The sequence below is a fragment of the Canis aureus genome, chromosome 7 (assembly GCF_053574225.1).
Source record: "Canis aureus isolate CA01 chromosome 7, VMU_Caureus_v.1.0, whole genome shotgun sequence".
Taxonomy (NCBI): domain Eukaryota; kingdom Metazoa; phylum Chordata; class Mammalia; order Carnivora; family Canidae; genus Canis; species Canis aureus.
In genome coordinates, this window is record NC_135617.1 from 7,293,046 (window position 1) to 7,320,656 (window position 27,611).

Below are 27,611 nucleotides of genomic sequence, written 5' to 3' on the forward strand. Positions count from 1 at the left end.
GCCGTCGGGCTGGAGCGTGTGGGGAATCCACCCGCCGCCCAGGAGGGCACCTGCGGCCACCTGAGAGCGACAAGGACAGCCGCGGGATCCAGAGCCCGGCGCGCCCTGCATGGATGTGGAGGCTAACGGACTCGCCCCACATCACGCCGTTCACCCCGCAAGCCCAGCATCCTTGTCCTATCGGTGCTCCTTGCACGGGGCTCGGCGCCGGGCCAGGGGGACACGATGCCCTGGGGACACTCGCTGGGACGGTTGCTCGAGGCCGCTCTCCAGCCTCCGGCAAGCCTTGCTCACAGCCCTGGACACACTAATTGAACAGACGCTAGAGGGACGTCTGGGACGCTCAGAGGTTAAGCATCTGCCTTCAGCCCAGGATCCCTGGAGACCTGGGATCGAGTCCCACGTCAAGCTCCCTGCAAGGAGCCTGCTTCTCCCTCTGCCTGTGTCTCTGCCTCTCTCTCCCTCTGTCTCTCATGAATAAATAAATAAAATCTTAAAAAAGAAAACGAAAGAAAGACACTAGAGATTCCAGGACGGAGACAGAGTAAGGCCACTTGGCCCTCCTGAGGCTCAAACCTAGGAGCTCGGCCGCCTCAGAGCATCGCCCTGCCCCCCAGTTCCCAGCAGAGCATTGCAACAGGGGCGCTGTCAGGAAGCTGGTCATGCCGTGTGGCAACACCCTGGTTACCCTGCTCGGGAGCCTGGCCTCTGCACGCTGCTGGTGAGCCCCGCTCAGCGGTGGCGGAAGCTCTGGTGACCCTCCCTACGGGTCTCCCCACAGGTCAGCAACAGTCAGAGCAAAAAAGCCACGTCATGTTCCCAAATAGGCTTCACAAATCTAAAAAATTTGATCTTAACATACAGACTAAAGACAATAAACCATTCGTCATCTGTGGTAAAGGCACTGGAGTTAATCAAAGAGAGTTATTCTTCAATTTTTCTAAGTGATTATAAAAAATGTTATTGTAAAATGAGTGGCTTGAGATTCCGAGAGCTGCATCTGAGCAGCAGAAAGGGTCTGCCAAGCTGCTTCTACATGATCATTTATCAAAAAAAAAAAAAAAGAAAGAAAAAATTAGTATTTATGTACTTTGTCTTAACCTTCCTTGTGACGGGGGTACCCTGGAAAGTTCACAGAAGAGGCCTGAGCTGCAACATGGGGGGAACCAAGCTGTACCGTGGGCACAGGGTGAGGCCCACTCAGCCAGCCCGGTCAGCAGCGTAGTAGAGGCTTGGTCATAACAGAAACACAGCCATTCTCTGTATTTTTCTAACAGTTTCTGAAGTGTTCATCAAGCCTGTGTCTGATTAAGCACTTTTAAATTCTGAGCAATGAAATGGGCCCTCTCATGCCCTCTTGGCAGGAGTGCAAATTGATACAACCCTTTGGAGAGCCATTTGGTTGTATGTCTCAAAATTAAAAATGCATATCATCTTTGACCCAGAAATGCCACTTCTAAGAATGTATCCTACAGAAATACCCCACGTCCAGGGCGTCCGGGTGGCTCAGTTGGTTGGGCGTCTGCCTTGGGCAAGGGTCATGATCTCGGGGTCCTGGGATCAAGTACTGGGTCAGGCTCCCTGCTCAGTGAGGAGCCTGCTTCTCCCTTTCCTTCCTGCTCGTGCTCTCTCTCACTATCTCTGTCTCTCAAATAAATAAAATCTTAAAAAAAAAAAAAAAAAGAAATATCCCAAGTCCATGGAGGTATACATGGAAAGATGGTTCTTTGCAGTTTATTACAGTGAAAACCAGTGAGCAACTTAAAGTCTGTCAGTAAGGAACTAGTTGGATAGGGACGCCTGGGTGGCTCAGCAGTTGAGCATCTGCCTTTGGCTCCGGGAGTGACCCCAGGGTTCTGGGATCGAGGCCCACGTGGGGCTCCCTGCATGGAGGCTTCTTCTCCCTCTGCCTGTGTCTCTGCCTCTCTCTCTGTCTCTCATGAATAAATAAATAAAACCTTAAAAAAAAAAAAAAGAAAGGAACTAGTTGGATAAACTACAGTTAATCTATAAATTGGAATGAAATTCCATAAAACGGAATAGTAGGCAGATGTTAAAAAGAATGAAGTGGAGCCTTATGTACCACCAGAAGAGAGAGCCGCACACACAATAAATAATTTGCAGAAAAGAAGAGGGTTTCCATCTTTATATGGATTAAGGACAGCAACCACAGGGCACATCTCTGGTCAAGGGGTTCAGTTCTTGGGCTCCTAAATCAGAGTAGAAACCCTAAACTAGGAGAGAAATAATTTGGGAGCCTTAATCTAGCTCTTGAACTCACGTCCTGTTCTTTCTCTTCCCTGACATCAAAGGACAACTAAAAATGTCTCAAACGCAAGGGGTCCTCACCTATTGTCACAGTGTGCAATTAATACTTTTGAAAAGCAACCTTCTCAGATTTAGAAAAACTGTCAAAAGAGCACCAACAGCTGCTTCTTGGCTGCAGTAACCACTCGGCTAGGCCCACCTTCTCTTGTCTGTACATTCAAATCGCATGTGCTGCAATGATGTAACCCGAATTTGTATATTCAAACACTACTGTGGCACATCCACTGCGCCCAACACCCGCCACAGAGGATGCCCGCCTTTAAATCCACGCAAGCACCGAAGTTCTCGAAGCACCAAGTTGCATCCAGCAGAGATCCCCAAATCCCAGAAGAGAGTGCTTTGGAGTTTTCAATTCTGGGCTTTTTCACATGTTGAAAGCCAGCTTCGAGGCACCTGTCCAATGGCAGAGGTGCCCAAAACGGAGGCGGTCCCGGCGGGCATCTATGGGGTGGCGTGTCGCGGGAGACCTGCCCCCTTTTAACAGTCCTGAGCATATTTTCAATGGATCAAAATAGGTCATATGATTGCACCAGATTTTATACGTAGGGTCAGGGCTACCCTTCCATCCCCATCCTCCACGGGAGGTTGGGTTCGGCCACATGTGTCCGGCTTTGACCGAATGTGACATGAGCAGCGGTGTCATGTGCTTGCTGAGCCCCTTGCACGTGTGCACCCCGCCGGCCCAGAGTGAGGAAGCGCAGGAGCACCTGGAGCCCAAACTCCCGCCTGGAGCCAGGCCCGGACCCCCCCACAGGGTCCGCAGAGCCGGAGCAGGGAATCACAAGTGTGCTGTTGGGGGGGCGGGGTGGGGGGGCCGAGGCTTGTGGCTCGCCTTCACCAGATCTTGTCACTGGTCTCCTCTGTGTTTCCGATCCTCTTTTGTCTCACGAAATAAGTCATTTCAGAGACATTTTAGGATTTCCTTGGCCACCTTTCCCCAATGCCATGCATTCACAAAGGTAAACCACTGTCACGCAGTTCGTGCTTATCCTCCTTGTGTTTTCTTTATTTTTTAAAAAATATTTTATTTATTTATTCATGAGAGACACACAGAGAAAGGCAGAGACACAGGCAGAGGGAGAAGCAGGCTCCATGCAGGGAGCCTGACGTGGGACTCGATCCCCGGACTCCAGGATCGCGCCCTGGGCTGAAGGCAGGCGCCAAACCGCTGAGCCACCCAGGGGTCCCCTTGTGTTTATTTTAAATATTTGCACTGTATTTGTACATCTACAAACACACCACCACTGGCGGTGCTCTGCGGGTTGTACGACCTCGCGTGAACCCCAAGCCGTGTGCATCCTTTGGTACCCACCTGCACAACGCAGACCATCATTGAACACACGGGCTCTAGGCCACTCGCTTTAACTCCTCCCCTCACACAGAATGCTGTCTACACCGCGACGTACCGACTCTCCGTTGGGGGACGTTTTTCACTGTCAACCATGAAGAGTGTTGCAAGGAATGTCCATGCACTCGTCTTTGAGTACCTTGCTTTTCTTTAATACCCATTTCTCGGGATGCCTGGGTGGGTCGGGGGTTGGGCATCTGCCTTCGGCCCGGGGTGTGACCCCCGGGGTCCTGGGATCGAGTCTCGCATCGGGCTCCCTGCAGGGAGCCTGCTTCTCCCTCTGCCTGTGTCTCTGCCTCTCTCTGGGTCTCTCATGAATAAATCAAATCTTTACAAAAATACCCACCTCTCCTCCCTGCGGATTTAGTAGAGGAGTGCCCGGCTGGTTGAACTTCCACACGTGTGCACTGTCTAAGGCCGATGTTAGCCACGGGTTCAAGTACCTGTGCTCCAGCCTTGCCAGAGCCGCTGCCCAGGGGGGGCCCACGGTGCCCCTGGCCTCGGGCACCTGTGATCCCCACCACTGACCTCAGGCACCTGTGACCCCCACCACTGGCCTCGGGCAGTGGGGCAAGTGCGCCGAGGTTGGCTGGGCACCTCTGAACACACTTTTACTGCTCCTTCCACATCTTACTCACCCGTACAGATCGCCACCCTTTATCTTTTCCATCACTAAGTGATTTCCAGTTCCTGGTCAGGACTGAAACGCTGGCAAGAGGGTTAGAGGAGTGAGTGAATGAAGACTCCGTTAATCGGCGTCTTTCTTCTCCACACAGCAATTTTTCTAACAGATGCAATTACATTGGAGAGCTGCAGAGAACGGAATCTTATGTTTTATTTCTTTATTCATTTTACAAATGGGATTCACTGTAAAAAAAAAAAAAAAGGGAAATCGCCTTTGTGGTTCGGTTCTTCAGGCTGGAGCGCTCTGCTCGTCAGTTTTGACAGCAGCTGCGCCGCCGCCTTGTATCTGGGGGGGTGAGAGCCAGCCGGGGGTGGGGGGGCTAAGAACTCAGGTAGCGTTCCTTTAAATCCAATATATTTTTATTCTTTGTAAATACAATGAGTACAACCTTTTAACTTCACAAATCAGTTAATTCACTTTGTACAAGAAAAGTTTTACTCATCCTATGATAGTCCAAGTGCTGAATATTTTTCCTCAGTGCTAGTACCTAATAAATCAAAAATGTGAAAAGTACAGCAGCTATTTTTTAAATGTTTGTTTCTACATTTCCATAAGTATAGATTCATACCAGAGGAGCAGCTTATAGTGTAGGACGGTGTGTGTGTGCGCGAGTGTGTGTGTGCGTGTGTGTGTGTGTGTGTGCATGCGCGCATTCAAGGCTTTACTAGAAACCAGTTTTCTGAAAGGCATTGAAGAGTCTCAGGCCGTTAGCAATGGATCAGTCAAGAAACCTTTTAGCCTTCATCTCCTTGTGGTTCCTTGGGGCATCATGTCTCTGTTCATTTACTCTGGCGTGACTCGCTGAAACACGAGTTTGGACCCCCAGCGCCTTTGGTTTCAGCACTTGGTTAACGGGACAGCGATGTGCCTCATCCTTCACCTCCACTTTTTTATTTGGTTTTGCTGTTTTTTTTCTTTAATCCATCCTCCCTCACCTTGTGTTCTTTCAGTAAAGCTCTTCTATTTTTGAGATGTTATCCAACCTGAAGTCCTGGTGAGAATCTCAATTCCGTCCACCAATTCCTTTGACCAGGTTGCCTGGCCTGTGGTGTTGAAGAGAAGAAGGAGGAGGAAGAGGAGGAGGAGGGGAAGAAGGAGAAGGAGAACAAAAGAAAGAGGAAAGGCAAAGAAAAGAGAGAGAGAGAAAAAGCAAGTCTCACGGCATAAGCTACCTTTCCTTTTGCTAACTCAGTTCTGAAGGCCACTTCATGTTGTATTACGATAGAAGAAAAACTTTTGATAAAACTTTTGATTTTAAAACCTAACCATTATTTTTTAAAATAAATTCTCCAACATAAAATAGTTCTGAAGGCTGCCGTATGATGTTATACACAGAGCTATATTTGGTTACCCAACTTTATATGCTAAAAAGGGAAAAAGAAAGTTCTAGCGATGCTTCAGCTTTCGAGAGTCCAGCCCGGTCTTCCAAGGTAAGAGGCAGAGTGGCACGGCCTGCGGGGACCCCCGATTCGGGGTCCCCCCTCCCCGGGCGGGGCAGCAGGGGGTTCCCTCTGCCCAGGTGGCCCCATGCCGCCTCCCTTCCTTCCGGGCTGCCCTACCCCGGGTGAGGCAGCGGGTCAAAGCGACTGGAATGGTGTCGTGTCAATTGGCTTTTCTTTTTTTTCTCCCCAAAGGCTGCACATTCCCAGATTTATGCTTCCTGAAGGGTTTGTTAGTTGAGGCTTGTTCTCCGTGGGTAGAAGTTCATCAGATACTGTCCCCTCCTGCAAAGCGAGGACTCCGGAGCTTAGATATCACTGGATTTGTACATATCTGAGAGCAGTCTTGTAATTGGCACGTTGCCGATGGTCTTTTTGAAGAACACTTCTTCTATGGTTGACGGACTAATAGAACGTAAAGCTGGCAAAAGCAACAGGAGTTTTCCAAAGCGACAGGGTTGAGTGGGATATCTGGAAGAGGACAAGGCGGGAGAGCAAGGTAAGATCCATGGCCCGTGGACACTCCTGCCGCGTGCTTGCCCCATCCTCCGCATAATGTCCTGCCTGGGTCTCTGCTCCCCGCCTCCCCCTGCCACAGAGGCCCCCCGCGGGCGCTGCTGGCCTTGGTCCACAGGCTGACCAGCGGGGGGGGGGGGGGGCATGCAGAGCATCCGTGATGCTGCCAAGATCACGTGCGGACTGTCTCTGGGTTAGCCAACAAGGGGGTTGCACTTTGTTTGGAGAAAAAAAAATAATAATAATTTTGAGAAGCCTGGTATTAAGCTAGGTCAGATGATAATACGCCAAAGGGTAGGAAATAACCCCGCTGGTGACAATACAGGTAGCGCGAATGACCACGTTTTCTGATTTTCAAGGCTCCTTCATCAGCCTAGTTCCCTCAGAAAAAATGCATTCCTTTTCTAAGCAGTTCTCCAAATTATTATTCAGGCATTATACTTAGTCACTCTCAGGAATAATTCTATCCTTATTACCCTGCAAATTAAAGACTAAGTTCTGTTGGGTGGTAGTGCCATCCAACTTTCATGTCAATGAAATTGGCATATAATTAAAGATGTGAGAAATTGCTTAACAATTTCCTCTCTTGATGTCCAACATACGTCTGTGCTCAGATGTGCAAGTTCAATTTTTCTGCTGCCTTTAGATGCCTGTAAGCCACTTCCTCACTGCGGCCCTGACGCTTCCCCAGTCAGGTGTTTGGAATCAGGTATCGACACATTCTACAAGGAGGACTCCCTCCACGACAACAAGCCACCTGGAGGACTGAGCTCCAGGGACAACTACTGGTGACCAAGCTAGGTTTAACCCCTCCCTGGCCACAGGGTGCTAGAAACGACAGCCATCAACGTTCCTTCGTAGGAGTAAGGCAGCTGAACACTGAGCTTGACTGACCACCCTGCAAATAGAATCCAGGGGAGCAACTCTCATGGCGGTCTCTGAGCTTTGGGCACCCAGGAGTCCCTCTCTTCAACTGGATACTCGGCTGATCACTCTTTCTGGGCCTCTGGGGACCTCACTGGGCTCTTCTACTGCCCAGCTTCATTATCACCCATTGACAAGGACCACCAGACCTTATTTAACGATGTGGTCTGGAGCTCATCTGCATTTAAAAAATAGCTAAGTCCCATCATTTGCCCTCCTTGCTGATTGTGTCTTCTGTGTTTACTGAGATGTAATCCCAAGACACCACGTCTCCCTTCTACGTTACTCTCTCCAACTGCTCTGTTTCCCCTCCCAGGGTCAGGCCAAGGAGCAAGAACCCTATGGCCACAAGGCCGAGGCAAGCCTCCACCATATGTGCAGCACTCATCCAACATGCTGGAGGTTTCCCATGGTGAGGAACCACTGTGGGAAATGGTAACTTTCAAAAGGATAGATTTAGGAGAATCCATAGACCATTAACTCTTGATTTTCTGCAAAGCGGATTATCCACTCACCTACTCACCCACTTCTTTCATTTCCTAGTTAGGAAGGGGCTGGTTAGTCAACACGAATTAATTGTCTGTTACATGCGGAGTACTGTACTACCTAGAAACAATAACAATGTATGTGTGCGTGAGAGAGAGAAAGAGAGAGAGTCTAACTACGCAATATTATTTTTTAGAATATCTATGTCCCTGATTTCATCCATTAGCATGAATAACTGGAAGTTTTCTTTTCAGGCATAAGTGTTTTGTGTCTGTCGCAGATTTGTATATTTGATCTTCAATTATAGCATAAAGTTTGTGTGAAATGCCAATTCCCCCTCGCCTTTTCCTTATGTCCTAGACAATTAGAGAAGTAGCCTACAGAGCTGAGTTTGCAATTTTAACAATTAATGTATTAGCTCATTGACTTTTCATTTCAATTTCACATTTTATTTTTCTAGACAGGGAAGTGCTATAGAGGAGAATGTTCTCTGATTTGAAGGAGCTAAGAAATAAGGCATAGGCTGTTTTGGCCTATGTACGACTCCAGGTATGGGTATTACTTATAGGGGTGCCTGGGTGGCTCAGTCAGTTGAGTGTCTGACTCTTGGTTTCAGCTCAGGTCATAATCTCAGGGTCATGGGATGGAGTGTGGAGTCTGCGTGAGATTCTCTCTCCCCCCCTCTCTGTGCCCCTCTCCCCCCCCTAAAAATTTAAATTATAGCTATAGCTCATATCATGAAATAGCAAATGTGTTCCTTCAATGAATAATTGCCTTTTTCGAGGCTTGGGGAGAAGTACTATACTTGCCAATTTTCCTAAAATGGACTTTTTGTTAATCTGTGGTTTAACTCTCTCAGGTGACCCTAGAAGAAGCTCGCTCGGCCCTATCAGGCTCCCCTTCCTAGACTCTGGCACCTCCATCGTGCCTCTACCAGCCCCTGCCTGGCTCTCCTCACCATCCTTCTCCCCTCCTGCAGTCCTGCCATTCAAGGATCGGCTCACAGGTTGTCTCCTCCATTACCCAGCCTTTCCTGACTTTCCCTCGCCACCTAGAATTCATCTCTCCCACTTTCCACTTTGCTTTTTCTCTGTCCTCTGGTATGAATTGAATGAACACTTCTGCCTACTTCACGCAATGATAAGGGGGGAGTGTCTCACTCTTTCTGGTGTCCCACAATGTTTACCGGGAGCCTCACATGAAGTGAGTACTCAGCAAGGCTTGACTGAATCAATAAGTGGGTATCATAATCTTCTCAGTGTGATGTTCTTCATACCTCAATGATTCTAAATGTCCAAGGTTAGTCATGATATACAAGTTCATTTTTAGTGGGGGGGGGGTGAGGGAGTACCCAAAGTATATACTGCTCCATTTTATAATTTTGAACAAATATGAAGAGCTTACTATACATTCTGAAATTTAACATGGGTTTAAAATTTTAAAGCCATAGCACTTTAATTTGAAAGACACGTACACGTGCGCTATCACTCAACATAGTTTCAGTGATATTCCACAGACAGGAAACGGTTTCATTCATTAGTTTTCAAAAGAGGATTTGTTAAAGAAATAAGCAGATTCGTAGCAGAAGTGGTATCACCCCCAGTGAAGGGGTATCCCACCCCTTAGGTGAGGAAGGCATTAACTGCCTCTACCCACTCAATTTAATTACTCCCAGCACAGAGTCTGCGGGTGATGTTGAAATGATGGAGACAGGCTTCCATGGACTTCCTTTCAAGGTCAATCTAAGAATTAACAATAATAAACAACTCTATTCTAACCTCAGATCCACTGCAATCCTAACCTAGGAAGCTAGCAGCGTTCCACTACGCTTTAAAAGCCTTGCTTTTTTTCACCTGAAAATGGCTCAGTTGGTGAAACATCTGCCATCAGCTCAGATCATGATCCCAGAGTCCTGGGATGGAGCCCCATGTTGTGCTCCCTGCTTGGTGGGGAGCCTGCTTCTCCCTCTCCCTTTGCTGCTCCCCCTGCTGTGTTCTCTGTCTCAAATAAATACAATCTTAAAAAAAGAAAGAAAGAAAGAAAGAAAAAAAGAAAGAAGGAAGGAAGGAAGGAAGGAAGGAAGGAAGGAAGGAAGAAAAAGAAAGAAAGAAAGAAAGAAAGAAAGAAGAAAAAGAAAGAAAGAAGAAGAAAGAAAGAAAGAAAGAAAGAAAGAAAGAAAGAAAGAAAGAAAGAAAGAAAGAAAGTCAGTCTATACCTCTTGGTAGACATGTCCATTGGTGGGCCAGGAGGAGCACTGCTGGAGCCCCAATGGCTGAGAGTTTCTAGAACTAGCCAAGAACAGCCTCTGCCACTGGGCTCTGCTTGCCCAGAGTTGCCTGATGGATAACTTGCCTGACTCAAGATAACTCAACAGATACCAGTCCCCCAAGGCAAACAGCAGTCTGATGGGGCTAAAGATGGGGCCTCTCTGGGATGACATGACCATGATATATTAAGTAATATATCATAACTCCTTGGCCTTCATTTTTTTTCTTGCCCATACTGAGGTCCTTTCACACAAATGCGTTCAAATGTTTTGATGGATCAATTTTTTTTTTCGCCAGGATAGCCATAAGGGGTCTGGCAGTGCTTTCACTTTGATAATCACATCTGATCTGCTCCTCCCACCCACCCTGCGAGATAGGTGAGGACACAGAGTATATTAACTGGCGGGCAACAGGATAATTAGCCACAGTGTTTGAACTGGCTGATTACTGCTTGCTCACACATTCACAATGGAAGCAATTTCCTTAAGTACACGGTCAAGGCAAACAAGAGTCACCTGGTATGGATGTAGCTGTTGAGGGTTAGCTGGGCCTCGTCTTGCAGGGCTGCGATGGCAGCAGCATTCCGGAAACTTCTCAGTTCAGAACCACTGTGTGTAGGAACTAGAAGCAAAGATGGGGGAAACTATGATGAGCAGCACATGCAATGCAGATGGGAAAGCACCTCTCTGGAATCGAATGGCCCAGCAGGAGAACAAGTAGGGCCGCCACCATGGAAAATGGGGCCAGCCCAAGAGTATCAGCTCCCTTAAAAACCATCACCTCTTTTTTTGCAATCATCAGTCTGGACTCTGAGGTGGCTGAATTAGCCAGGTGGCAAACCTGGGGAGGTAGAAGAGACTGGGTTTGCATCGGCTTACCAGCTTTGAAAGTGACGATGCATTTTAGACAGGCAAATTCAGTAGCATCTAACCGGAGTTGTCTGAACCGAGCCACCACCTCTTGTAAAGCTTGTATTTCAGATATGATCTTGTTCAGCTTCTGGGAATCTGTGTTGTCACCGTTCATGCCTAGAATAGAAATATGGAATAAATGCTCTAATATGAAGGCATTTTCGTGATTTAATATTGATTTTTGACAGAATTCTGCATATCAATATCTATTCAATTGTCACTCTAAGATATCTGATTCCATGTAAACTGGCTATATTGTATGAAAGTTAATATAAAATCTTCTCTTGGATGATAACAAACACAGTAATTTGCATTTAAATAACAATGCAAGCAGTCATGAATACAACAAAACAACATTATTTGCATTTAAATATAGATTTATAAATGACAGGTATACTCTATTGTTCAGCAGGAATTTGTTATTCTTTACATGTTGTTCTTTTTTCAGTAATGTATTTTTATGGTAATTTCTACAACAAAGTCATTAAATTGTGCAATTCTTACCAGATACAGCCAGTAGAGTGTTAGCATCAACCGGAATGGCCCATTGTGCTATTCCTAGAACAAACAGTTCTCTCCAAGCATCTTCCAAAAGCATCAGCTGTCATACAATAGATGTATAATATAATATAGTGTGTAATTTATAAATTTATAAACAATTTCAATATGTAAATTTCCATTATTTTAAAAAGTGTTTTAAATGCCTATCTTTCCTCTGAATATTCCAGCTTTCCTTTATTTTCCATATTTTCATTTCTGAGAAGGTGCCTATAGATAAGCATCTGAGCATCTCCATCCCAATTCCCCAAACTTTGCTTCCTCTGGTAAAGGGTTTACCCTTCTTGTCCTTGCAGCTATTCATTCCCCGACCACCTAGAAACTTCTCCAGAGACCCAGGCTCTATGAAACGCCACCAGCAGCTTAGCAGGCAGAGCCCTTTCATATAAAATGCTGATATTATCAGGGTTGAGGATTATAGACTGAGAGTGCAGATGGGGGGGGCCCCATCTTCCTAGAGGGTTGGGGGGCTGGGCTGGGGGGGGGGAGAGAGAGAGAGAGAGAGAGAGAGAGAGAGAGATCACTAATTCCCAAGAGGCATGCAGGGAAATCAGGGTGTAATTATGTTAATCGGGTTGTGCTGAGTTTACCTCATCTCACTGCCTGATTTTTCTGAGACTCATAAGTGGACAGCATCAAGGTGCTTGTCATTTTTATTCTAATAAAATGTGCTACTGAATATTTTAAAATGAAAATCTGGCTCCTTTTCCAAATTAATATACTGGATTCCACTTCATTGCAGTTTGCTTGTTGTTGAAGGGTTTCCACCGAAGGGCTAAGTGGCAGATAGTAAGTAAATTTTGTTTGTATTAAAGAGTATACAAATACCTGTGCTCAGAGAAAGTAGCCAGTGTACGTACCCATGTGTGTGTGTGCACGTGCACATACACACACACACACACACACACAGAGAACAAATGATTAGAGACAATCAGAGAACCTGGTCAAAGACAGAACCTAACTATTTTGGAAAAAAAAAAATCTGTTTTTGGAAAATCTCTCAAAAACCAGCCAATTCTGGATGATTTATGTGAAGGGATTTCCTTTCGGGAGCTAAGAGCTGAATTGTGAAGGCTTGTAACCAAAATCACAATCAGACCAAAAGGTTTAATTTTGAAAATGCTTTATTTTTAGGTTTATTGCATTAGGTACAGAAAATAATACTTTAAAAATGCAAGGTTAAACGATATCTAATTCTGACCATGTCTGAAAGTCCCGGCTATGGAAAAAAAGACCATCCCATGCTAGACGATTAAATGTTTTGAGCACATTGCTGGGTCTCTCTGTAAGAAACATACTTCATATTAAAGGGCACCATTATGCTTTAATTAGGTATAAAATGAATTAAAGAAAAACCACTTGCTTTCAAAACTACTTATTAGCCTTTTGAGAAATTTGTCATTAATTTCCATGAATGTACCGGTAATAGCCAACGGTTACGAACATTCAGTTTCTCTCTTTCCCTTAAGATTAGAAAAATTCTAGCAGAGGCTGTTTCTCATATTTCTAACAACAAAATTTCTGGCTTTTGGCACGATGTAATTTTTAGCAGCATATAATTTTTCTCCCTCTGAATGTCATTTACAACCACAGAAGTATGCACAATGCCCATTTGTTTACAAAATCTCTAAAAGTATCAAGGGAGATCCTGGCCTGCAGGAAGTGTGCAGTGCACCCCATAACCTTACATGCTGATCAATTAGTGCCTAAGGCTGTGAGTATCACAATGGAAAACATAAAGCTGTGAACATAAAATAATGAGACTTGCTCTGAAAATCTTACAGGTGAATACCTCATCATCTGTTTCAGACCCAATATTCTTAAGAAATACTGTTTTATTAGAAATTTTAAATATTAGGATTTTTTTTTAAATGTGTGATTACATTTGATGTTTCAACTAAACTAAAAAGAGAAAGAGAGAGAGAGTGTTCTTGTATATTTGTTTTTCATAGACTGGATCCAACTTTCCTGAAATAACATAATTATGTTTCTTAGTAAGGATTCCATAGCCAGATTATTTTGAACCCATAGTAGGAAGCTAATTAAAATTGTTTCCTCATTGCTGTTAAGAACAGGTGCCTGGCCTTCTTGATTTATCCAGGTCACTTCCAGTGTGATAAGGCTAACCACTGTGGGTGGGTTTTCCCCAGCCCCCTGCCCCAAGAGTTCAGCGCCCTCTCGGTCATACCTGGTCCTGCAAAGATAGCGTGGAGAAAGCCGGTACACTCTTAGCCCACTTGATGCTCATAAACAGAAGCCTGGCAGCCGATTCACACACTGACTCTGTGGCCACTTCATACAGATACATTGGGGTCCCATTCACTTCATGGGGGTACTGAGCGGAGAAGAAAGAGAAACACCAGGGAGTGAGGAAACCACTGCTTTGCAAGAAGAGCCAACCTTTTAATTTTCCAATTAGAATAGGGAAGGAGATAGGCATCTGGATGTTCTGCTTAAACATGCAGTTGCCAGTTGGTAGACAAAAAAAAACAAACATCTATATGTATAGAATTTGAGAAATAATAACCATTGGGAAAGGCCCATTTCCAGTCTTTGGGGGCCTGTTCCTTCCAGAGGGGCATCTGGCTTTTCTATCCCCTGCAGCAAATTTTCCTCCGACTGAGCCAAGTGCCAGGCCTGTCTCCCAATTTAGACAAGAGCTGCTTGCATTTGTGTAAATAAAAATAGATGTGAAAAAAGTATAAATTAATAGGCATCCCAAACACAAATATGCATATGAGTATTTTTAGAAAGGATTAGTATATTATGGAAATATTTCAATTAGACATCTTAATCATTCACAGAGCATTCCCATTCATAACTGACAACATATTCATAACACTACTTTCCCAAGCTTATTATACACATCAAGGGTAAGAAAGCAATATTAAATATTGTGCTTGTGCGTGTGCCCAGGTGTTTGGCTTCCCTGCAGTTTGGGGCTGCAGCTGGCCCTCCCCTTCGCGGCCTGGAGTGGGTGCTTTGGGTAGGTACCAGCTGGAAGCTTGGAAGGTAGTCCCTAGGTGGCAGCCTTTTGAAGTGGTTCAGGCTGTGGCCCTGCTAAGTAGAGACTCAATCCTGGTATAAATACATGCATCTCAGGAGGGAGTGCAGGGGAAGTGGAAGACGAGGCGGCTTCCTCAAATTGTCCTAACAGGGTGAGCTCCACGTGTTGTGGGTTGAATTGGGGACCCACAGCCTTGCCCAAGAAGACAGATCCCTGAGACCTGCAACACCACGGGGACTCTTCTCTGCCAGCGGTAGCCAACTCCTTTTTCCTAAAAACAAAAGGGCTCTTCTGGTCTGCAGAAATCCCTAGGATGCCTCTCTGTTCAGCCAGGACTTCACACCAGGGCTTTTTTTTTTTTTTTTTTTTTAAAGATGTGGGTTCCTGGACCCCACCTCAAACCTGTGCAAAGGGACTCTTTGGGGGACTGGGCCAAGGGGTCCACATTTGTAGCCAGCTCAGAGAGCGACTGTAGCACACACTAAAATTTGAACCCTTCTGGCTTAACAGGGCAGAGTGCAGCCGGGGCCAACAGCTCCCTGCAGAGCCCAACCCAGGACCATGCAAGTTCTCTCTGTCTTTAGGGTGACCCCATCCCAGCTCAGAAGACATGGGTGCCTCCCACCCCGCCCTCCGCTAGCCAGCAGACTCCTCTGGGGCCTGCAAGGACACAGACCTTGGGCGTGGGCTGAGCCAGGCTCACGAGAGTCTGCCGCTCCGGGGTGGCGGACACGGCGGCCAGCTCCAAGCCGTGGGGCTCCAGCTGCGTGACTGCGGTGAAGAAGGCGGGCGCGGGCAGCGCTGCGGAGGGGAAGTGCGCTGCCGCCCCGTTCTCCTCCTTGTGTCCACGGAAGTAGAGGGCCACCTGCTTGCGAATGGTGGACGTCCGAGGGCCCCGCTCGTGCTGCACGGCTGCAGAGACAGACAGATGGACGAATGCCCGCGATCAGGGAGGCTCGACCACCCTTGGCCACTGCCGAGCTCCCGAGCTCCCAGGCCAAACGCCACGTCTGGGCAGGCAGGGTCACTGGGGAGGTGCAGGCAGCGAGGGACAGGGGTTGCGGTGAGGCCGCCCCCCACTCCAGATGGGCTCTTCGTGGGGAGCCCGACCCCAAGTGCCCCGATAATAGCCAAGCCTCCAGCAAGACTAGGTGCGCTGGCTGTCAGGGGCTCTTCCCCACCCAGGGGAGGTTGCAGGGAAACCCGAGACCCTCTGGGGGGACAACTTAGGTACCCTTGTCCCCGACAAAGGGGAGAGGGAGCACTGCGCCCAGGCGGGCACAGACCTTCCCCGCTCAGCCAACGACCCCCCCACCTCCACCCCCACCGAAAAGGCGATTGGCCTCCTTTCTCCTGGGGAGAAAGGGCCCTGGGCTGGGACACGCGGGGGGATGCAACGAGGGAGAGCTCGTCTTGGAGTGTGCTGGAAGAAGGCAGGGGAGATGTGACAATTACCGCCAACAGTTTAAACAAACAAATTAATTCAGGGCAATCTTCCGCTCGCGGAGCTTGACAACTTGTCAATACACAAGTTCAACAGGTTGGACGTTCCCTCCTGCTTCCTGCGCCGCCGAGGAAGGAGTCTCCCCAGTGGGCGCTGTGCCTCCTGGAGCTGCCACCCGGCCAGGCCCGTCGCCAAGGCACACCCTCCGAGCATCCTGTCCTGAGGCCCCACGCCTCTCCCCGGCCTTGACCCCCCCGCCCCAGGCCGCCACCGGCCCGCACTTGGACTGCGCTCTCGCTCGAGAAGCGTCTGATGCCCCAGTTCTTGCTGCGTGTGTTTAAGAGCTTTCTGAATATGGGGGTGTCTGAGGCACCCACAGGCGTCACCCTGCCTCTCCAGCCTTTTTGTGGAACCGAGAGAAAAAGGCCAGATCGCCACAATGGCTTTCCTGATTTGGGGATCTTGGTGAATTAGCCAACACCGACCGCCTGGAAATTCCGGCGGGCTTGTGTCTCTGCCCTCCCTCGTCCACACAGTCCCCTCGTCCCCACAATCTCCACCCTCGGAGACTATCAAGGCAGGGAGGTCCTGCGGAAGGCTAACGGGCTTAGAGGTGGCCACAAGCTGCAAGGAGAGGCGAGAAGAGGTATTAGGACGTGAAGCGGGGGCGGAAAACTGCACGTGTGTGCCCAGCAGAGCGGGGTCCCGAACGCTGTCTGGGGTGGGGGTGGTTGTGGGGCGCAAGTTTCCTATGTGGGCTCGGGCCATACCTAGGGAGTTCAATGGGAGGTGGGGGGGGAGTTCATGCAGAGAGATGGAAGGGTATGACTGAAAGTCCGAGGCCAATTCCCAGCATCTGGAAACAACTGCTGCGGAGATGATTTACATGCATTGGAGCGCCATGTATTTTCTGTACATATAATTTACTTAGTAGTCAACCAACATTAGAGAAATAAAAAGCTGTGCTGATTACCGTCTTTGTTCATGTTGACTTCCAAACACTTCTTCAGCCGACACGCCCTGCACTGGTTTCTGTGCGTCTTGTCCACGGGGCAGCCTCCCTGGAACAGAGCGCAGGCGGTCAGCGGCCCCCAGGGCTTCTAGACGGCGCCGGATGGGAGGGGGGTGGAGGGGTGGGGAAACGTGGAGGCGGAATGGACCCCGTCACCCATCCCAGAGCTGCAAGCCTGGGTCTGAGGAGAAGCTCGAAGGCCTTGGGCACGAGCAGGGCCAGGTAGAGAGAGGGCCGGGATGCCCGGGGCTACTTCAAAGAGAACAGCCCCTGGCCCTGGGAAAGTGGGCCGAGGAAGCCAAGTCCTTGGCCAAGCAGGTGGAGGGTCAAAGCACCTGGTCTGCCCGGGGCTGCGGCGCTGGGAGGGGAAGCTGCAGCGGAGCCGCCGGGGGCTCGGAGGGGCTGGAGCGCGGGGGCCAGACTTTCAGGACCGAAGACAGCGACCGGGCCCCGCAGGATGCAGGCCCCCGCCGAGCCCCACCGCGCCCCCCTCCCGCTCATTCTTCCTCCCTCCTTCAGGTCTTGAGTCTACTTCTTTCTGTCACTTTGGGGGCATTTATCTGTCAGATAAATATCTTCCCTTTATTCTTCGCTCTCCTGTCTCCTGACTCTTGCCTTTGTACTTGAAGCCATCCTTATAATCAGCATGTCAAAGTTGTCTTAAAGGGCTGGCCTCAGCCCAGAATTAATGGAAACAGCCGTTCCTGGAAAGTGTGGCAGAAGCCCCAGTGGTTAGTTAGCAGAGCAAGGCCTACGAGAGGTGAGGATGGGAAGGGAAGAGCCCAAGGCCTTCGCAAAATCTAGAAATGCCCACTGTGTAAATAGGACACAGGCAGGGTGATAATGTGATGGGCGGTGTGACAAAATGATCATATGGACTGAGAACAGTGGCATGATAATTGGGGGAAAAAAGCTAATTACTGCCTTAGAAATATTTATTTGAGATGCACAAGAAAAAATATTTTAACTAATGCAATTTTCTGGAAAAATATTGGCTATCAGAAGAGGAGATTTACAGAGGAACTTTCTTATGGAATTTATTCAGTGTTAGGTGTTATTACTGAGGGAACATATACATAGCTACATAAAGAGTCATATCTATATGTGCATTTTATATATCAAAAGTATGTGAGAAGTTTGGTGCTCTCCTGGGTTTATAGGATTTGCGACTGTTACATGTGCTGTGGGAAGAAAGAGAATAAAATAAATGTATTTTTATTTTCCTTTATAATCTATAAAGTTCGTAAACTGTGAATTTGGGGTAGGCACATTTTCTGAAGTAGCCCTTGGCAAAAAAATTATACACCTGAATACACTTTATTTAATGAGATCCCACCTTCTGATTTAAAATATGCTGAGGTATTTAGAACAAAGGCAGGGCAGAGATTCATAACAATTTCTATATGTTCTCATTCTTTTTTTTTTTAATATTTTATTTATTTACTCATGAGGGACAGAGAGAGAGAGAAGCAGGCCAAGCAGGCCCCATGCAAGGAGCCCGATGTGGGACTCGATCCCGGGTCTCCAGGATCAGGCCCTGGGCTGAAAGCGGGCACTAAACCGCTGAGTCACCGGGGCTGCAACCATGTTCTCATTCTTGTTAATAATAAATTGGAATATTCCTTACCTAACCTTTAAACAAAAGAGGTAAAGGAAATAATTTTTGCTTTTTAAGTGAATTCTTCAGGGCATCTTTGCTGGCCAGTGTAATAGCTCAACGTAAAGAGGTTTAAAGAACTTGTTATTAAATGCAATCGTATGTCTCTCCTCAAGTGTTATCTTCCTAGTATTCTGATAAACAAGCTAATGCAAAATGGAAGCCTTCATTTGTTCTTAGGAGTGTCTTCAAATCAGATCATATGTATATAAATATCTGAAGCTTGAGAGAAAGATGAGTGCTTGAGCTCAGCCCATTTATTCTCTCTGCAAGGAGAGGACACCAAGCCTGATGAGTCTATTATCAGTCCTTTACAAGGACTTGGACTGACATCAATATGTTCGAATTGATAGCCAACCCCTTTGAAAATATCAAGCATAACATCTGAGATTTTGATTCCCCAATTCTGTGCATTGCATAAAATTAAAAGGTAATTTAAGTGGAAGCCTGCTCAAATCTGACTACCCACAGTAATTCCCCATTCCTGTGGGGCTACAGGGAGACAGTCCTGCATGTTATAACGTGCTGTGTCCATGTGGTGAGCTAGAAACTGATACAGAGCTGTGTACCCGATTAAACAGATACCAGGGCTGGAGTTCAAAATAACTTATCCAAATGTAAGTATCTTCTAACTTTTGTTGATAATTCAAATTCAAATCTATTAGAAATGGATGTGAGCAGACATTGTTTTAGAAAAAGTAATTTGCTAGCTACAATGTGTATGTATATATATTCATATATCATATATAAATATTAATTAGTGAAGATGTGTTACCATTTTGGTTACCAAAGGATGACTTCTGACTAATACACCCTCCAGGGTCTTCTTGGAAGTCAAGGTGGTGGCTTCTGTGCTGAGGGTCTGTGTGCCAGGCTGCGGAGAAGGCAGCGTGGGACCAAAAGGCTGATCTCCCTAAAATGAGCCTACCGCTGAGCTGGAAACTGAGTCGAGGGTCCTACTTGTTCTTTCTGGAAGCTTTGGCTCACTCTCAGCCCACGCTCTAACTCCCTTGTCTCTTTGAGACAGTTATGCCTTCTCAAGACCAAAACACAACCAACCAGGCACATCTTCTAAACAGAGAAAGGGAACCTATGAGAACCTTGGAGAGGACCTCAGAGACCCCTTCCTCGAGAGTCTTCTCTTCTTGCCACTCTCCCCTCTCCTGACCAGGGCTAGCTAGAGTCACATGGGTGCTAAAGCACCACTGCCCAGTCCCAGAGCAGTCCTGCTTCTGCAAAGTTGAAAGTCCTCCGTGTTCCAAATCATCACGCTCACCTCAGGTGACAACCTTGCCTGGGATGCCTTGGGCCTTTTACTTCGGCCGTGGCAGGCAGTGGTCAGGGCATCGAGCTTGGGGTGCTGCTAGGAATGGAGGGTTAGAGCGCAGGCGACATAATAGAGCCTTTTCTCCAGGGTTCCCGGGTGGTTTAGGTTCTAAAGTTCCTTAGGTCCCCTGAGCTGGCTTTAAGGCCACTGGGTGTGGGCCATTGTGAGTGTCCAAGTCTGTGAGAAGGTTACCAAAGCGGAGTGGGTGTGCGTGCTCAGGGAGGAGCCCAGATTTCAGCTATGCCCCCCTCCCCTCCGCAGACTCTGGTATCTCCCCTTACCTCTTCCTCCCCTGTCCCCAGCAAAAGGGCCTCTGAGAGTCGAGGCGGGAAGGAGGGGAGAGGAAGGGAGAGGTCAGGGCTGGGTCCTCCCTCCGCAGCTTGGAACCTGGGAGGAGGCCTGGGCACGAACAAAGGAGGGGGAGGCAGCAGAGGGGAGCCGGGCGCACAGCCCCGGCCGAGGTACCTGGTTTCCAGATTTGCAGACATACGTCCGATTCCTCCGGATGCTCCGTTTGAAAAACCCCGAGCAGCCGTCGCAGGCGTACACCCCGTAGTGTTTCCCCGAGCTGCGGTCGCCACACACTTTACAGGGGATATCTAAGATACGGCCTGAAATCACAGGAAAGACAGGCAAGGGGGGTGGGGGGGTGGGAAGGGACGAGAGGGAGAGGAGGGCGGAGAAGAGGGAGGCGAGGGGAGCGGGAGAGAGATGCTAAGCAATCTGACCTCTGAAGGGATTAGCACCGAAGCTGCGGTAAAAGCAAATAATGAAGTGATTTTATAGCCAAACTTTTTTTCCTTGAGCAAGTGTCAGTTTCCTACAATGAGCATTATTCATGCACCGCTACATGTATTTGGGTCTCTTCTAATCGCCGAGACCCATTTTGGAATAAAAGATTACAGCAGGCCGGGGCCGCGCGGCCCGCCGCTGCCTTTCTGCTCCGGGAAAGTTGGGCCGCCTCCCTCCCCCGCTCTCGCATTTAACAGAGAAAGTTGTTAGCGCGCGAGGAGACAAACTTGAAATGTAAAAGGGGAAAGAAGAAAAACAAACACGGCTGGAACCGGGGATGGCAGCTGGAAGGCAATCGAGTTTTCTCTGAGCTGCCGGGCGCTTGTTATTATTAGGATTATTATTGTAATGCTAATACTAGGATTATTAATGATAATAAGGGTAGTGGTAATTGCCCAACTTTCGCTTTACCTATTTTAAAAAATGCTTAGTGGATCGCTTTGGAGAAATTATTTCTTTTAGGAAAAAACACACACACACACACACACACAACACAACACACATGTTCCCCCCAAAAGTAACTAGCACCGGGCTGAGCAAATGAGGGAGTGATGCGTGCTCGGTGCCTCGGCAGGTTGGCCCTGGCAAGGCCACCCCCTTCTCCCTCCACTCCCCAAGTTCGGCCTCGGAGACCTACCTCCTCTCACTAGGTCCCGGGTGGGTCCCCTCCTGTCTGCGTTTCCTCCGCTGTGGGAGGCTGATATTTTCAAGGATCTAGCTGGTGTCTCTAGACTGTCCTCCACCCCAGCTGGCCTCGACTGTCGCCTGGCTTAGGAGAACTTTCCTTGGGACCCCCCCCACCCCAAGGCCGGAGTGGCTGCAGACCTTGGGGGAACGTCAGGGAGAGGATAGTATTCCCAAATTCGGGAGGGAGGCAACTATTTTCTCAGGTTCAAGAGTCCAACAAGCCTCAAGGGATGCGGAGGGACTTAGAAATCTGTCCTCTGGGGAATCCCTGGGTGGCTTAGCGGTTTGGCACCTGCCTTTAGGCCAGGGTGTGATTCTAGAGTCCCGGGATCGAGTCCCACATCAGGCTTCCTGCATGGAGCCTGCTTCTCCTCTGTGGCTCTGTCTCTCTCTCTCTCTCTCTCTGTGTGTGTCTCTTATGAATAAATAAAATAAAATCTTTAAAAAAAAAAAAAAAAAAAAAAAAAAAAGAAATCTGTCCTCTGGCAAACCAAGTGCTGAAGTGTCAACACTTTGGTGATAGGGTGACGGTCATAATTAACTTCTTTACATGACATTTTTCCCTGTGGCTCCTCCACCCAAGGCCTCAGAGTCCGGCCTGCAGGCCTCGGCCTCGGTGAAACTGGACAGTTGCTCCCCCAGCGCTCAGGCTGGGGTGCGGGGAAGGGAGTCCCAACCCCGGGCCTGGGGGGGGACTGAGGAGGCGAGGTTGCCACGTGGAGGCCCCCCACCCCCCCACCAGGTCTCAGGAGTGGAAACTGGTGGCGGATCCCGAGGCGTCCTGGGAGGGCGCGAATCCCTGAGCAAGGCCCTGGAGAGCTGCTGGGGGCCGGGGAGGAGGGGGGAGCGGGAGAGCCCAGAGGCCAGGGTGGGGGTGGGGGTCCCGTAACGACCAAGCTCGGCCGGGGTAATTACAACCCCGCCGTAGCACCTGCCTATAGAGCCACCAGTGACCCGTCAAAAAGAGTAGCATGGGAATTCAGACGGCGACAAAGGCCGGTGGGGGAGGCGCGAGGCGCGGCGACCACCGCCTCTGCGCCCCTTTCCGCGAAGGGTGGGAGGAGAGGTTGTGCTGGGGGTGGGGGAGGAAGCGGCTGGAGGGAGCCGGGCGAAGCCGCAGCGGGGCTGGGCCTCACCCCCGGGGCCTGGCTCTGCACCCCTGGGAACCCACAGCCGCGCAGCCGCGGGGCCCAGCCCTGCTGCATCCCGGGCGACAGTCAACTTGGTTCCCTTCTTTTGCAACCATCCTTCCCAGCACGACACGCGCCCTCTGGCAGAGCTGGGGTCCGGGTTTGGGGTTCGGCAGTCCTGTCGCCCCAGCTGTCCTCTGCCCGGGGGCACTTTCGATGGTGCCAAGAGGAGCGCGCAGGAGGCGCCGCGGGGGTGGCTCTCCCCTCCCCTTCCCATCCAGACAGGAGCACGGGGGCGCACCACATCCCTGCAGAACCCCCCGGGGTGCAGGGAGGACCAGGGCGCGCGAGTGACCCCTCCGCGGCGGTGGGGGGCGCGGGGGGCTCCGCAGTCACCCCGCGACTGGCCTGGGCGCAGCGCTCCGAGCCGGGCCCCGGGGCAGCTCAGAGGCCGGCCGGCCCGGGCGGGGCACAGGAGGGAGACGCCGCAATTCCGGCCCGAGCGGGTGTGCGCCTCGGCCTCCGCCACCCAGCCACGTTAAGGTGACTTGGGGTCACGAGACAAGCTGGTTGACCCCGTTGCAAAGCTCCTCTCATTTAGCAAACCGAGCGAGCTCCGACGTGAGGCGGGCGGGAGTTTCCTGAGGCTGGAAAACCGTTCTTAACTTCCCTCGCCAGGGGGTCCCCTCGGGGCTTTTTGTGTGTCATAATTGCCTAAAGATATATGGCAGCTTCGATTACTGTAATTACCATCAGAGGCTGTTGAAAGAAGTTAGTCTGGGCTGCAGGGGTGACTGGCCGGGGTCTCGTTACCACCCAGGCGGGGCTCCCGGGTGACACCGCTCTGCCCTCCAGCTGTGCGAAACCCAGCGAGGCGGGGGCTGCAGACCTCGCGGCCCGGCCCGGTCCTGACCTCGCCCGCTGCGCGCCGACCTCCTCGCCGCCCGGGGCCCGAGGGCCGCAGTCTCGGGGCCCGGCTGCCGCCACCTGTCTGGGGACGGCCGGGAGGCCCCGGCGCCGCGGGCGGGGCGGCCTTGCTGCGGCCCCGGCAACTTCAACAGCGGAGGCCGACCCCGCGGCGGGCCCCGGGCTTCCCAGGCCCAACTCGGGCTCTTGGGAAGCTGGAGAGCTCCCAAGTCCCCCCAGCGAGTCACTCAGCCTCCCCCATCCCCCTGCCACCCGGAGTCCCAGTCCACCGCAGCTGGGGCGGCCCCCAGGGACCCCAGCTTAGCGCCCAGCCCTTCCCTCTAACCCGAGGCCTCCTCTCAAGCTCCCCCTGACCCCACACCGACCCCCGCGACTCAGCACCCCAAGTGGGCCAACCAGCCCGAGGCTCCTGACTTCTAGGGAAGGCCTGTCACAGGGCGAGGCCGCCAGGAGGCCTGCCCAAGCCCCGCGGGCTCTGGTTTTTCCAACAGAGGCTCAGAATGCAGCAGAAAAGGTTTCCTTCTGCGCCTCCTGCAAGGACCTCACACCCCAGAACGCGGGTCACAAAAAAGCGAGCCCACCTCGCTGCCCAGAGACCCCCCAGCGCAAGGCCCGGGGTAGGCCCGAGGCTAACTGAAAACACCAGGCCTCCGCAAGGGTCGGCTCCCATTGGGGCGGCGGCAAAGTTTTTCCTTCTCTCTTCCCTCTGCCCTAGTTTTACCATTTCTCCTTCTCTCTCTCTCTCTGTTTTTTTTGTTCATGTTCACTTTACTTGAATTTCAAAAATGGTACCACCCAAACCAAAGCCAACGAACAACGTGAATTGCTTCCCACTTGAGTGGGACTTGATCATCATGGGTCCTCAGAAGTATCTGGGAATCTCCCAACTTTCAAAGACTCGGGACAATGAGGGCCAGGGAGGGGAGGGGGGGTCGGAGGAAAGCAAGGAGCACCCTAAATGCTATGGGCCACGGTAACAAGGGAGGCGAGAGGACCCCGGGGTGTGGGGACTGCGACAGGGGCCACCCCCCAGCCTCGGGCCCCGGAAAGGCAGCTCCAGGCCACCGGAAGGCGGGAACTGAAATGCCCCGGGGAGATCCGAGCCCTGCGACAACGCCCGCCCCACGGCGGCTCGGGCCTCCGCGCTCAGGTTGGGCAGGCTCGGCCGGAGATGCCCGCGCGCACACGGCTCAGGCCCGCACTGTGGCGTCCAGGGGCGGTTAGGGATCCGCCGGGGCTCGGCATCCTGAACCCCGAACGGGAGCCACCAGCGAGGCAAGTTTGAGGAAGGAGAGAAGCCCGCGAAGGGAACAGGCCGCACACTCCTGCCTCTGCCGAGCTCCCGCTCGAAAAATCCTTGGGATTAGGGATTTGGTCCCCTCTTTGCTGGAGCGGTTCGCCATACTTTAAATTCCCCAGTTATGACCTACGCGGATTTAGGATTAAGGAAAATGTGACTTTTAAATTGTTTCGGCTTCCCAGTTTGCAGGATTATTTGAAATAGCTAGAAACGGGGTGCAAAGCATTCCATTCAAATCCGCTTTGCGCAGAGTTGCTTTTGCGCGCTGGAGCTCGGAGTTTTGAGCGAGCGTGTTATTGTGCTGCCGCCTGGAGCTGCGGCCTAGTTCCCGCCCCCGTCGCGCCCCCCGCTCCCCGCACCTGGCGGCCCGGCCGAGGCAACTCGGGGGCCCGGTGGGCTGCAGGGGTCTCAATCTTCCCACCCTACCAAGGCGGGGTGGGCTGGGGTGGGCTGGGGTGGGGTGGGGTGGGGGGGGTGGCTGGGCAATCAAGCAATCCGGAGGTTAACGAAATTCTTCTTCCCTCTGCACGAAGCATCCCGACTCGCGGGCTGCAAGGAGCTGGGCCAACGCGCACCCGCCGCCGGACTCCCCTTTCCCGGGCTCGGAGCTGCAGGACCGCCCCGGCCTCCCCTCCCGCCCTCCCCGGGCTGCGCTCCTGAGCCCCGCGGCGGCCCCCAGGGTACCCACTTGTTGATCCGGCCGGCTTGCTCATGCTGGCTGTCCCGGGGCGGAGCGGCTGGTGGGCGCTGCCCGAGTCCCGGCCGGCAGCGCCCGCCTCGCCGCCGGGCGCCGCCGCTCTCCAGCCGCCCTCCAGCCTGCAGGCTCCCGGGCCGGACAGGTGGGTGTCGGTTGCGCGCCGCGCTGCTCCCCGGGCGCTCAGAATTCGTTCCACAGTGGGAATTCAAGCATCCTCAAGTTTCTTCCCGGCTCTTGCAAAACCGCAGCTGCTGGGGATGTTGCTTGGTACGGACACACGCATGGACAGACAAACGGAGAGACGGACAGGCGGGCGGATCGAGGAAGAAGGGTGAGGACAGCGAGAGGGGAAGAGTGAAGGGCAGGGATGGTGACACGACAACGGTCTTCCTACGGAGCAAACCGGACCGAACCCCCCTCCTTCCCCATTCCGGTCTCGGTCTTCAATTTCTCCTCCTCCGTTAGGCTTGCGGAGCGCGGCCAGACCCCGACAGACCGCTGCTCTTGCAAGGAAGGAAGGCGAACAGCCGCGCAGGCTCCGGCGGACGCGCTCCTCCGCGCCGCCCAGCCCAGAGCCGAGGGGGCCTAGATTGCCCGCAGGTCTCCCGAGCGAGCGCGCGGCCGGGTCCCGGGGTGCGGGGAGAGCCGCGCGCGGAGCGGCCAGGGGTCCCCGAAGTTCATTACCCCGTGACTTTGTGCTTGTCGCTGCGGGCTGGGTCCCCTGTAATATCTCCAGAAGCGCTCTGACAGGCAGCCGCGGGGAGGGGAATAGGGCGTCCCTGGCCCACTTAGCTTTTCCCCCAACTCCTGGCGGGGTCTGACGTCAGCCATGTGCGGGGAGGGGATGGGAAGAGGGAGGGGGTTAAATGCTAATGATATTAATGAACCTCCAAGCGGCTCCCAAAGAAAATGCAGGCGCTGTCGGAGCTGACGAGTTAGAGTGTGAACAGGGGAGTGGGGCTCTGTGCGTGCGTGATGGTGAGGACCGTGCGGCTCCCGTAATAAAAATGAATTATTATATTTCATGGCAAAGGGGGAAGGGGAGGGGAGACGGAGCATTCTCCAAACGCTGCCCCCCCCCTTCTCTCCAGAGCGCCAGACAGATTCGAGGAAGAAACTGGGTGGCTGTGTGTTTGTGTGTGATTGTGCGCACCGGATATGGCCATGTGAGTTGGTTCATTCTTGGGCCCGTGCCCCCTTCTGTTGGGTAAAACTTGGATCTGGTCCGAGGTGAGTAATTATTCATTTTGCAACTATCTACGGAAAGTTGTGGCTGAGCACGCCGCGTGCGGACTTGGGGCCTGGGATGGGGTCTGCTGGAGGCTCCGCTCCTGCGGCCTTCGCGGGGTCCACCTGGGCACCAGCTGCGGGGAGGGCGCCGGCCGCTCCCCCAAAGCCAAGCCCAGCCGGAGCTCCGCGAAGCTCCTGTCGCCCTCATTATCTACACTGGAGGCGGCTGGAGGGCGCAACTTTCCCTCCTGCAGCCCCCCCACCCCACCCCCAGGAGGCTTCGCTGGCTCCCCCCGTCCGGGTCGCGGCCGGGGATTCTGGAGAGCTCCTCCGCCTTGGGCCCCCCATCCCTCCCGCCAGGCGCGGCTCTCTCCTGCGCTCTCCCGCTCCGGGTCCCTGCGCCGCACCGGGAGAGCGCACGCCGAGGGAGCGGGGAGCCCAGATCTCGAAGAGATTAATTCTTATTTAAGCTCTCCCTGCAGCTTGAACTTGTCGAACAAGAGCTTGCCAGCCAGTCCTCCGGGCGTGGGCCGGCTGGAGGTCAGGGGTCGCACCTCCAGCTCTCCCGCCCTCCGCAGCGCTTTGGGGGGGGGGCGGGGATGGGGGGGCGCGGGGAGCGCGGAGGAGAACTGAGACCCGCGCTCCGCAATCCTCCCCGCCCTCCTCTAGCCCCACTTTCCGCAGACTCCGGGGCACCCCGGGCTTCCGAGGACACTTAGTGTGTGCAAGCGAGCGCCCGCGTTCCCGAGCCCTCGGAGGGCGCAGCAGCCCCTCCGCCCCGCGGCGTCTCCGGGGCGCGGGCCGTGCGCTCCTGCCCGCGGCCTCCGCACGTGAGCGCAACTTCCCGCAGCAGCCTCCTCCGCACGGCCCCGCGCACCAGCACCGCACGCTGCCCCCGCGTCCCCGCCGCGGTCCCAGGGACACGCGGAACCGGCAAGA

At 51.8% G+C, this 27,611-nt stretch overlaps 1 protein-coding gene across 1 annotated transcript; it reads right to left on the minus strand.

Annotated features, from left to right (window-relative positions):
• Positions 1-4,702: 4,702 nt before the first annotated feature.
• NR2E1 (nuclear receptor subfamily 2 group E member 1) lies at positions 4,703-26,238 on the minus strand. The gene is made up of 9 exons (XM_077902866.1): positions 25,434-26,238; positions 20,375-20,520; positions 16,887-16,974; positions 15,146-15,381; positions 13,651-13,797; positions 11,409-11,505; positions 10,872-11,021; positions 10,509-10,614; positions 4,703-6,271 (listed from the first exon to the last, which is right to left on the minus strand). Exons 1-9 carry the CDS (start codon positions 25,456-25,458, stop codon positions 6,109-6,111), a joined length of 1,158 nt encoding a protein of 385 aa, XP_077758992.1. The 5' UTR covers positions 25,459-26,238; the 3' UTR covers positions 4,703-6,108.
• Positions 26,239-27,611: the final 1,373 nt, after the last annotated feature.

Bases quoted from the DNA above. Each gene is read 5' to 3' on its own strand.
- NR2E1 (XM_077902866.1), bottom strand. From the start codon at position 25,458: ATGAGCAAGCCGGCCGGATCAACAA. The intron at 11,022-11,408 runs GTAAGAATTGCA...TTTCTATTCTAG, and splicing joins CACTCTACTGGCTGTATCTG to GCATGAACGGTGACAACACA. The intron at 6,272-10,508 runs GTGACTCTTGTT...GTCCTCTTCCAG, and splicing joins AACAGCTACATCCATACCAG to ATATCCCACTCAACCCTGTC.